General features: G+C 36.4%; 1 protein-coding gene across 1 annotated transcript; it reads left to right on the top strand.

Annotated features, from left to right (window-relative positions):
• The first annotated feature begins 10,173 nt into the window (after positions 1-10,173).
• Positions 10,174-11,664, top strand: LOC131494898 (small ribosomal subunit protein uS2B-like). The gene is given in 2 exon segments (XM_058699632.1): positions 10,174-10,769; positions 11,421-11,664. Coding segments are annotated over 2 exon segments (825 nt in total). The 3' UTR covers positions 11,650-11,664.
• Positions 11,665-12,233: the final 569 nt, after the last annotated feature.

The following is a 12,233-nucleotide window of genomic DNA, read 5'->3' as shown; positions in this document are numbered from 1 at the left end:
TTCTTGTAGTAAAATTCTTCCAATAATTATCTCAGATTTTATTTGTCCAAAAAAATTTTATTTCACTTTCATTTTTTAAGGAATTTTTGCTGGGTAAAGAATTCTACTTGGATTGCTTTTTTTCCCCTACTGTTTTTTAAAGATGTGCTTTGTCCTCTGGCCTTCAGTTTCTGATGAAAAATCTGAAATAATTTAAATTTTTTGTTTCTCTGTAGTAATACATCTTTTTGTTGTGGGGGGGGGGGTTGCTCCTTTTTGTTATTGTTTTTTTTTAATATTTTTATTTATAAATGGTTTTGAGCAATTTAATTATGATGTGTCTTTATGTGATTTGCTCTGTATTTACCCTGCATGAGGTTTGTTGAACTTCTTGGATTTGTGGGTTTATATGCTTTATTATATTTAGAAAAGTTTGGGCTGTTGTTTCTTCAAATGCTTTTTTCCTGCCTCCTGTTGCTCTCTCCTCCTTCTAGAACTCTGATTACTCATATTGTAATTAAACATATATAACATATATTACATAATTACTGTTTAATTACTGCTTTTTTGTTGTTGGTATTTTAATTTATTTAATTAATTTAATTTAATTTAATTGGAGACTTTTTTCTGTTTATACTTCAGTTTGGATGGTTCCATTGCTCTGTCTTGATTTTTACTTTTCTAATATCTAATCTACTATTAAGACCATTTAGTAAATTTCTTGTTTCAGATATTATATTTTTCAACTCTAGAAAGTATATTTGACTTTTAAAAAATGTCTTCTTTCTTCATTGTATTTATTTTTCCTTTAAATACTTTAACAGGTTTATAGTAACTCTTTTATCATTCTAGTCTGTTAATTCCATGATTTATATAATTTCATGTTTTTTCTATTGACAGATTATTCTTCTGGTGTGAGAAACATGTTTATGCTCCTTTGCATGTCTGGAAATTTTTTATTGCATGCTGGACATTGTCAGTGTATGCTTGCTGAGTACTGGCTTGTTTTCTAAGAATGCTAAACTTTGAAACTTTCATATATTAGCTAAGTTACTTGGTAATCAGCTAGATTCTCTTGAATCTTGTTTTTAAGCTTTTTTTAATGGGCTGATTTAGAGTAGATTGTACTCTGGGTATTCAATAAGGCTCACACAATCGGGCTGGCAAAACTCAAACATCTCCAAGCTGTTTGTGAGCTTTGAGAAATATTCACTTTATAGCTCCCTGATCCATCTTTTGTCCAGCCTTGGAGAGTTTCACCTTATGCATGTGTCAGTTGTATTCAATAGCAGTCTCAAGGGGGCTGCTATGCAGAATTCAATATCTCTTTCTTCATGAAAGAAATATCGCTTTCTCCTCTCCACTTCTCTACTCCACAAAGTCCAGTAATCTTTCTGAGCTATATTTTCTATCTCTTCAACTCAGAGGGTTAATTTCACCTTAGTATCCATTCAGTATTTCCCTACTACTACTCCTGAAGCAGTAAAATTCCCAAGCATAAATTGTTCGGTCCACAGTAATGTCCTGGCACTCCTGAAGTTCCATCCATGTTAGTTTTTGGTCTTCCAAAGCCAGTAAAATTGTCTCAGAAGGTGATATGAGATTGGTACTCAGTCAACTGTGGCCATGAAAAATCCAGTACCTTCACTTTGGATGGTCATTTCACCAGTGTGATTTACACACTTTAAATCTTTTTATAACCCAGGAAGTGGATATTAATCAGTCTCACACAAACACTCATTTCCATGTATGCATGAATACACATATAAACACATGTATACACACATGCACTCATCAAGGACAAAATTTATTATCAGGGCTGTAAATACATAACTAAAACATTAATTTGGTAACAGTGGCTAACACTTTTTGAGAATTTATTATGAGCCAGCAACAGTAAAAAAAAAAAACCCACTTATATGCATTATCTCATGTTCCTCATATGTAGTATGAGGTTTAGAGAATTTGAGTAATTTGTACAAAATCTTACATCCAGTACCAGATGAAGTCAAACTTGACTACAGGCAGCCTAACTCTAGAGGTGGAGTTGGTAAACTATGGTCTGCAAACTGACATGCATTTTTGTAAATGAAGTTCTATATCAAGACAGGCATATGCTTATTCACTTTTGTAGTGTCTATGGCTACATTTGAGCTACAATGGCAGAGGTGAGTAGTTTCAACATAGACTGTATGATATACAAACCCCAAAATATTTATTATCTAGCCCTTTACAGAATAAGTTTGCTGACCCTTCTTCTAAAACATAAATTAATTACTCCATAATTTCAAGGCCATATCCCTTGCTACCTTGAGGTAGCTTTTCATATCATTTTGCTGACCATGTATATTTTCTCATTCATTTTCTCTGCTTTCAAAGTATATTTTTCAGTGAACCAAAAATAACCCATCACTAAGATGTATATACTTCACTTTAAAAATGGCTGTCTCCATCCTCTAGAATGAAAAATTTTTAAGAGCAGATGTTTTGTCTGCTATGTTCACTACTATATCCCCATTGCCTAAGACAGAGCCTAGCATAGAATAAGTTCTAAGATATGTTACTCTTAATGGATGATCCTTTGACTATACAAAGTTACCATCTGATTAAACTCTAAGGTAAAACTTTATCCCTCCCTTGCTAAATCTATAAAGAAAGATGTGTTCTTTCTTTCATTTATGCTGTCTTTTCCCACTGATTCATAATGCCACCTTTAAAAATTATTATTATCATAGGCTGAATTAACCCAGTTGTCAGTTGAGGCTGGCTCACCCTTTGATATTTAAATAAAATTGTTTCCAACCCCTTAGTCAACATTCTATGAGAAGTCCAATCTCACTCCCAAATTCTCTGAATCCCCAAGGGAATATATTCACATGATCTCTTCTTGTTTTATGAATCAGATACCAATTAACTTCTGCTTTTACACACATCTCATCCTACATGGCTGGTCTCTTCTCTGCTTCACACTAGACATGAATTTCAAGACACATACAAACACATGTATACAACATCCAGCCCCTCAGAAAAAGAAAACCTCACTCATGTAGCATTCTTCACCGACAGTTAAAGGGAGACAAAGGGGATTTTCATGTACCAATGAAAACAATTTAAAATTTATCTTAAAAACTCTCTGCTCTCAAAAAGTCTGCATCCAATCTATAGCCGGGAGTTTCTCATTGACCACCTTTCTACAAGCATGGTGATTTTCTCCTCTATTCACTCTCTTTCCATCAAATTTGTCACTTTTTATTTTTGGGGCAGAGTAGTTTTTCTATCTCTTTGTTACATTATCTTCTTCCAACCTATGCCCCTAGGGTCTCATCTTTTACCCTTCTGCAATATATTGATATCTTTCTCAACACAAGGATTTTTTTTCCCCAAGAAAAAATGTTAAAATTAGGGTTGTTTTTTTTTCATTCCACTAAACAATAATCTATTTCTGGGCCATCTACTCTCTTCCTTTTATCTATCTTTCTATTTTTGCAACCATTGGTATCACACTTTTAATTACTATAGCTATAGGATATGGTTTAATATCTATAAACAGCGCTAATGTACCAAACGTTTAACAACTGGTAAGGCACAAGCATGAATCAAATGAACTGAGCAATCGTAACAAAGGGCTGAACACAGATCGCAGGGTATAACCATAGGGTGTATGTACAGGCTACCTTTAAGGAAAATGTTCATTATTCTTCCTTTTCAAAATTTCTAGTTTTTTTCTCACATGATTGTTATTATCAGCTATATTGGTACTTTTGTCTAATTAAAAAAAAACTCATCAAGAGTGCAGTTGGGATTGCACTAAACCTATAGATTAATTTGAGAAAATAAAAAACCAAAACCATAAACATTCTCCTGACATGTGAGAAAGGCAGAAGGGCTGGAGGTTGAATCAATTGCCAATGACCAATGATTTAATCAATTGTGTCTATATAATGAAGCCTCCATAAAAACCCGAAGGACAGAGATGGGAGGGATTCTGGTTGGTGAACACATGAAGATTTGGAAAGAGTGGCATGCCTGAAGAGGGCATGGAAGCTCCACACCACTTCCTACATACCTTGCCCTATGCATCTCTTCCATCTGGCTATTCTGGAGCTATGTTATTTTATAATAAACTGGTAAAATAGTAAGTAAAATGTTTCTCTAAGTTCTGTGAGCCACTCTTGCCTATTAATCAAACCCCGAAGGGATCATGGGAACCTCCAGTCTAAAGCCAGTAGGTGAGAAGCACGGGTCACCACCTGGACTTGCAAATGGCATCTGTGGAAGAGCAGGGGCCATCTTATAGGGCTCACCTCATAACCTGTGGGATCTGATGCTATCTCCAGGAAGATAATTTCAGAATTGAGTTAAATTGCCAGACATCCTGTCAGTGCCCCCTGAGAATTGGAGAATTGCTTGGTGTTGAAAATAAAACACACACTGGAATTGTATCGTAGATTTCCTTATAGTGATATATCCTTGCATTCCTGGATTCGTTTTTTCTTGTTTGTAGTGTTTTTATATTAAACAGTCTATTGAAAGCACTTGACATTTTAGGCTACCCTCTTCTGAGAGGCCTTAGAGTGCAGGGAATACTAATAGTCTTAACTGAGGGATTCGTTTTTGTCCAATAACACCAACACTTAACAGTAGCTGAGCAGAACAATGGTAGGATCTAGAGCCAAAGACGTTCATTTAAAAATTAGCCTGGGGCACCTGGGTGGCTCAGTCTGTTAAGCATCTGACTTCGGCTCAGGTCATGATCTCAGGGTTTGTGAGTTCAAGCCCTGCATCAGGCTCTGTGCTGACAAAGCCTGGAGCCTGCTTCGTTTTCTTTGTCTCCCTCTGTCTCTATCCCTCCCCTGCTAGTGCTCTGTCTCTCTCTTTCTCTCAAAAATAAATAAACATTAAAAATTAGCCTGTAGCTTCAGACATGGCCTGGAATAAAGGCTTTGCCAACAGGTGATGAAAGGTGATAATGGTGGGATTAGACACCCCAAGAGAGATACAGGTAACAGAATGACATGGAAACAAAGAGGCTTTATATATATTCAAAAAAGCAGTAGTCAGAAGTAATGAGGTAAAAGTAAAAACAGGTAGATGGAAGTGGCAGTGAGATAGAAATAGTCGTTGCAGAAGCATAGATAAGTTTAGCCATATGGGAGAGAACCTAGAGTAAAAAGCAGCAGATACTTGCTGCTGAGGAACAAACAACAGGGTGAACAACACTCTGGCTGGATGACTGTAGTTGCAGAGATATAGAGTACCTAAGCATCTTGAATGACATTCCAGTTTTTCTGGAGGCCTGACCATATGACTGTTGAGAAACCGTTTTTGCATATGTTCCCATAAATCAACTCAAGTTAACCTACATGTGGCTTTTTTGCTGCCAGAAAAACCCAACTAATGCTATTATTTTCTTAAAATATTGCTAGATCCAATTTTCTAGTTTAAGCAATTTTTTTCAGTATTCATTTGGAAGATTTGGCTATACTATTTTTTATGTGTGTGTGCATGTATCTTTGTAGGTTTTGTTTTCTTTTTGTTACATCCTATTTTCTTCTTTTTCTGCAAAACGGTTTTATTCATTTTTGAGGGTGGAGGGGCAGAGAGAGGGGGATAGAGGATTTGGAGTGGATTCTACACTGACAGCAGAGAGCCTGATATGGGGCTTGAACTCACGAACAAGCCGCGAGATCATTACCTGAACTGCAGTCAATGCTTAACCGACTGAGCCCATCAGGTGCCCCCATCCTATTTCTTTCTTTAGTGGACCCTCTATATTATCTGTCTTAACAGTTGTACTTTTCTGGACTTCAAAAAATTACTTGAAATTTATAATTACTATTATTGCATAGTTTTCCTTTACCTTATGTTTAATGCAAGTATGTCAGATGGGGAATATATTTTTAAAAATGTATACTTTTGTGAACCTGAGTGTCAAACTCCAAATACACCCTGCAGTATATTTAAAACCCTGCAGTATAATTCTTTACTTTCTGAAGTATTCTGAATTCATTATATGGAAATGTTATGCAATTTCTCTTATACAGGTTTTTAAATTTTTGTGTCATTAAAATTTTGTGGTAGGTTCAGGAATCCAGGTGTCCATAGATGGGTTGTATTAATGGCCTCACTTAATGACTTCTTTGAATCCACAATGTTTGTCCCATAACTTTATTTTTGTAAAGTTTATTTATTTTGAGAGAGAGAGAGAGAGAGAGAGAGAGAGAGAGAGCATAAGCGGGAGAGGGGCAGAGAGAGGAGAGAAAGAATCTCAAGCAGGCTCCATGCTATCAGTGCAAAGCCCAATGCAGGGCTTGAACCCACAAACTGTGAGATCATGACCTGAGGCGAAACCAAGAGTCAGATACTTAACCAACTAGCCATCCAAGCGTCTCTGTCCTATAACTTTAACGTTCCTCTTACTCTGACTATGCTTGAGCATGTGACGTGCTTTTGTCAATAGGATGTTAGCCAACATGACACAAGCAGAGGCTTGAATGGTGCATGTACTTTTTTGTTGCCTTTTTGCATGACTGGGCCTGCTCACTATTCCCCTCTGCCATGCTATGAGAACATGTCTGGCTGTTCTGCAGGGAGGATGTGACAGGCATGTAAAACAAAGCTAAGTTGTTCCAGACATCTGAGCCAGGGCAATCCTGGTTCAGCCAATTGTCACCCAGCCATCAGGTATATGAGAAAATCTAGAGGAGATCAGAAGATGCTTCCAGCTAAACCTATTCAATATTGACAACCTGCAGTGAACTAAATAAATGTTTATTATTTTAAGACACTGGGTTTCAATGGTTTGTTTTGAAACATTATTGTGGCAACAGATAATACAGAGATACCAACATGATAATTAATTGATGAGAGGACCTCACTGTGTATCTGAGGTAACAAGTCAGAGATAATATTCACAGATGGTAGATATTTTCATATATTGATAGCTTTTTTTGTATTCTTCTGTCTCTGGAAAAACTCATCTATTACCCCAGGAGTGATAATGGTACAGAGAATATTCCCCTGTAGCATTTTAGCAGCATTTTAGACACTAGACTTGCCAAAGAAGAAATGTGACTTTGCTTATCATGTAGTCTTTTGGTTCTTGAAGTGTGATTTTATGTGATCAGGATGGTAAAGACCCATTATATTCTCTGCCTCAAATTCTCACGTGGATTTAAGTTGTTGGTGAGAAGAAATAAGAATGTAATCAGGTTTGTGAATGCTTGTAGCTGTGATTTTTCCTGATAGCTAGTAGATTGTAGAATGCCTTTGAAAGAAATCTTGGAAATATAGACTGTCAGGTGAAGTCCTTACTCTTATATTAGGTAGATACAGGTTTCTACATAGAAAATAGCTTCAGCTCCAGTTAACATTTATTGATCATCTGTTATGTACTAGGCATTATAAATACAAAATCAGTGAAAATTAGCCTCTGTCCTAGAGAGATTTAGAGTTCAGAAAAGAGACGAAGAAATCATGACAGGGAAATAAATACTATGGTAAGTACAATGATGAGCCACACACACAAATGTGGTTGAAGAGTGTCAGGTGGTGGTTGGGGGGCTACGTTTGTCCAAGAAATTTAAAGGATAAGTAGATGTAGAGAAGTAAAAGAAGGCCTTAGGTGGGAAAGGATTCCAGCAAGGAGCAAAGTATGAGCAATGATTTGGAGTGTGGAATAACATCAATTATACAGGAAACCACAGAACATAATGTGGGACCAGAAGTTACACATATATAACTAAAATATGTATGTATGCCAAAGTATAATCAAAGACTTGTTAGGTATTTGCTTATGTTATCAAATATGCAATTCTTTTTGGTAATAGAGAATTTTTGTTTTATTTTACATATTGGAAAAGTAGTCTTTGTGCTTTTTAGTACCTTCTGTATATGTGTAAATTCCACATGCACAGAGAACACATTTATTTTACTCTTCTGCATCTCAGCACCCAGTACAGTGCCTAACATTTCATATGAATTCAATACATATTTGTTGAGCAAATTACTGAATTCTTGAACTTGTCAGCCTCTGCCAAAATCCAATAGAAACTTATTTTTTAAATTAGTCTTTTAAGTTTACTTATAGGCTAATTTACTTGAATAATTTGTCTTTCTCAAATTGTCTTCAATCAAAGGTTAATCTTCTGTTTTATAATTCTCCCTATTTAGGGATTAAAAAATATATGCAACTGTCAGTGTTGTTTTTCTCCCTATACATTCATCTATGTATTCATCCACATATGATTATTTAATACTTGATTATGTGTCAGCATTGTGCTACACCCCAGGGGTGGAGTAGTAACAACTCAGACCTGGTCTGGGCCTCAGTGGAACTTATTTTCCAGTGAGGAAAACAGACCAATATTGGATAACTAATTTACAAGCACATAGGGTGTTATATACCAAATTGAATAGTTTTATGAGTGTGTAACATCGTCTTTTATCCTCTATCCAATATTGATTATCATATGATTATTATATAACAGGTTTACTTTATCATGCTTTTAGTTTGTGTTCTCTACTTTCTGTTTTACTATACCACAGTTATAATTAATGTGTGGCACATAGAAAATGCACTGTAAACATTACTTGATTGAATAAATGAAAGAATAAATTCATTTTATCAGAGTCCTGATCCATAGTTTATTGGCATAATTTCTGGATAAAATGGGGTCATTAGTCAAATCTATTTGGTTATCTGGTTTTAGTCAACAAATATTCATTAAAAGCTCATATAAGTTATGTGGCAGATGTGGGAAATCCAAAGAAGAATAAGAAGTTTCCTGTCCTTACAGAAACTGCAATTCAGGCACACAAGATAACAGTATATGAGAAACTAAACATTTAGCACAAGAAAACATATGAATCATACATCTTCTAGACAAATTACTATGCTAGGTAACATGAAGAATGAAAGAAAAGAGTATAGCCATGATTTCATGTTGCTTATAATTTAGCTGAGGAGACAAGACAAATATATTTAAAATGAAAATAACACCAAACGATAAATGGTACATTCTGGTACTCAAAATAGTAAGAATCCCAGGACTTCAGTACATGGAAATCTTTCAAAGGTTTGACATCTTTTCGCATTCAAGCAAATATTAGAACAGTTACTCCAAAGTGAGGTGTGTATACTTCAGGGAGCACCAGGCAATCCACTGTAGTGTGGGAAGAAAATATTAAAACTTCTATTTATTTAAAAATAATTTAAAAGGAAATCAGTCCTTACTAACATTTAATAAAAAGGATTGACAATGGGCCATCATAGTCAGTACCCCATGGATGTCTGGTGTTAGGATTTAACATGGTATCACATGGAAGCAAAGGAGTGGGAATTGCATTCCCCAGAACAAAAGTGGCACCTCTTCCCGTTTCTTCATCATGAGTTATTGTGGGTTATCTGGGCTGCTTTAAGTTTTTACTAAGCTAGCCTTCAGGAAATGGACAAGTGACTTAAAAAGTCCTCCAAAGAAATAGCAGATAAAATTAATAATACAAGCACAACTGGACTAAAAAGAAAATCTTAGCCGTGATGCTTCTCTTTGTGAACATGCTTTTTGGCAACTACATTATTAAACATGATCTAATCAGATATGACAAAAAGTCACCTGTCCTCATGTTCAAATTTATGATGAAACTATTCCAAGTTTTTTCCCAAGGGTTTTTGTGTGTGTTATTATTGTTAATGAATAACCTCATCTGCATATATTGTGCCTTGAGAAATTAGCAAGACTTTAAAAGACTAAGCATCCCGGGGCGCCTGTGTGGCTCAATCAGTTAAGCACTCGACTCTTGATTTCAGCTCAAGGCATGATCCCTCAGTTCTTGAGATTGAGCCCTGCGTCAGACTCTGAGCTGACAGCATGGAGCCTGCTTGGGATTCTCTCTGCCCTTCCCCTGCTCGTGAGCACTCTCTCTGTCTCTCAAGATAAATAAATGAAAACATTAAAAAACATTAAAAAACATTTTTAAAAAAGCAATTAAGGATCCAAAACATAAGGACAGTCTTTTGCATTTTTCAGAAGTTTTCAAAGGTAAGAGTTACTCAATCTGGCATTTAGTGAAATTTCACTAGTTTAATAACAAATGTTTAGAAGTTTACTTATAAGAAAAGACCACTTGGACTTTCCAGGGGTCCATACAACATTGTTCTGTGTTCCCATCATAACTTAAAGGGAAACTTTCCTGATGTCCAGAGCCCTCAATGTCATGCAAATGGAGGAGGAGGATGTCCTCAAAATCCTTGCAGCAGGAACCCACTGAGCTGGCACCAACCTTGACTTCCAAATGGAACAGTACATCTACAAAAGGAAAATTGATGGCCTCTACATCATAAATCTGAAGAGAACCTGGGAGAAGCTTCTGCTGGCAGCTGATGCCATTGTTGCCATGGAAAACCTCGCTCATGTCAGTGTCATATCACCCAGGAATACCGGTCAGCAAGTTGTTCTGAAGTTTGCTAATGCTACCAGAGCCACTTGGACTGCTGGCCATTTCACCTCTGGAACCTTCACTAACCAAATCCAGGCAGCCTTCTGGGAGCTGAGACTTTTGGTGGTTATTGATCCCAGGTGGTTACTTGACCACCAGCCTCTCACAGAGACATCTTATGTTAATCTGCCTACCATTGTTCTGTGTAACACAGACTGTCCTTTGCGCTATGTGGACATTGCCATCCCTTGCAACAACAAGGGAGCTCACTCAGTGGGTCTGATGTGGTGGATGCAGACCCAGGAAGTTCTGCACAAGTGTGGCACCATTTCCTGTGAACACCCATGGGAGGTCATGCTTTATCTCTACTTTTTTTTTTTGTCCTTATAATGTTTTTTTTTTTTTTAATTTTTTTTTTCAACGTTTTTTATTTATTTTTGGGACAGAGAGAGACATAGCATGAACGGGGGAGGGGCAGAGAGAGAGGGAGACACAGAATCGGAAACAGGCTCCAGGCTCTGAGCCATCAGCCCAGAGCCTGAGGCGGGGCTCGAACTCACGGACCGCGAGATCGTGACCTGGCTGAAGTCGGACGCTTAACCGACTGCGCCACCCAGGCGCCCCTGTCCTTATAATGTTTTAATTACACAAGTAACACATACTCATCTAGAAAAATGGAAAATACAGGTTTTATAATAATTATAAATTACACACCCTCCCATTACCCAGATACACTTACTATTGGCATTTCCATATATATATATATTATATATATATGGAAATGTATATAATAAATATATATATATGTTTTGTTTAATAAATGTTGTGAACTTCTCCTATTATTTGTAAGTATTTGTATTTGAAAGTAACCTGGAATTCATTCTTGGTTAATTCTAAATTATTTTAATATAATTTATTGTCAACTTGGCTAACATGCTGTGTGTAAAGTGTGCTCTTGGTTTTTGGGATAGATTCCCGTGGTTCATCACTTACATACAATACCCAATGCCTGATCTCTACTTCTACAGAGATTCTGAAGATATTGAAAGGAAAGAGCGGGCTGCTGCTGAAAAGGCTGTGACCAAGGAAGAATTTCAGGGTGAATGGACTGTTGTAGCTCCTGAGTTCATCGCTACTCAACCTGAAGTTGCAGACTGGTGTGAAGGCATGCAGGTGTCCTCTGTGCCTGTTAGCAGTTCCTACCGAAGACGAGAGCACTCAGCCTGCCACTGAAGACTGGTCTGCAGCTCCCACTGCTCAGGCCACTGGATAGGTAGGAACAACCACTGAATGGTCTTACGCTGCTCTTCCACAAAGGCAAACAAAATGGAAATAAGGTTGACAGAAAATAAAGAATTTCTAAAAATAAAAAATAAAAAAGAGAGAGAGACCAATTGGAAAACTGTTTTTCCTTCCAGAGTGAATAAGACTGAAATAATTCATGAAGTAATAAGCCACAAAGTTATATTCATTCCTTTATCACTAGTGCTGGAAGTTACATAGAAAACTTTGCTGAAGACTTTGAGAAACAGCTAAGACAAATTATGTAGCATTAGAATTTATGTAGTGATAAAATTGGATGGATATATTGGCATTTCTACTGTGTCTCAATCTATTTGCTAGATTGTATTTCAAAAAGGAGATTCAAAATTGATCACGATTTTGTGCCTTTAAAGGAAGAATTTACTATATACCTGAACACTGTATGTTAATTAACTGGAATTTAAATAAAAACTTTAAAAAGAAGAAGAATTTACTGAAAAAGATAAATTCTCAGCAGAGAGAGAATCCTTACTGACTTTCTTTTAAAAATGTTT

This window comes from Neofelis nebulosa, chromosome 14 (assembly GCF_028018385.1).
Source record: "Neofelis nebulosa isolate mNeoNeb1 chromosome 14, mNeoNeb1.pri, whole genome shotgun sequence".
Taxonomy (NCBI): Eukaryota; Metazoa; Chordata; class Mammalia; order Carnivora; family Felidae; genus Neofelis; species Neofelis nebulosa.
The sequence above is the reverse complement of the archived record's forward strand: the minus strand, read 5'-3'. Positions and strand labels throughout refer to the sequence as shown.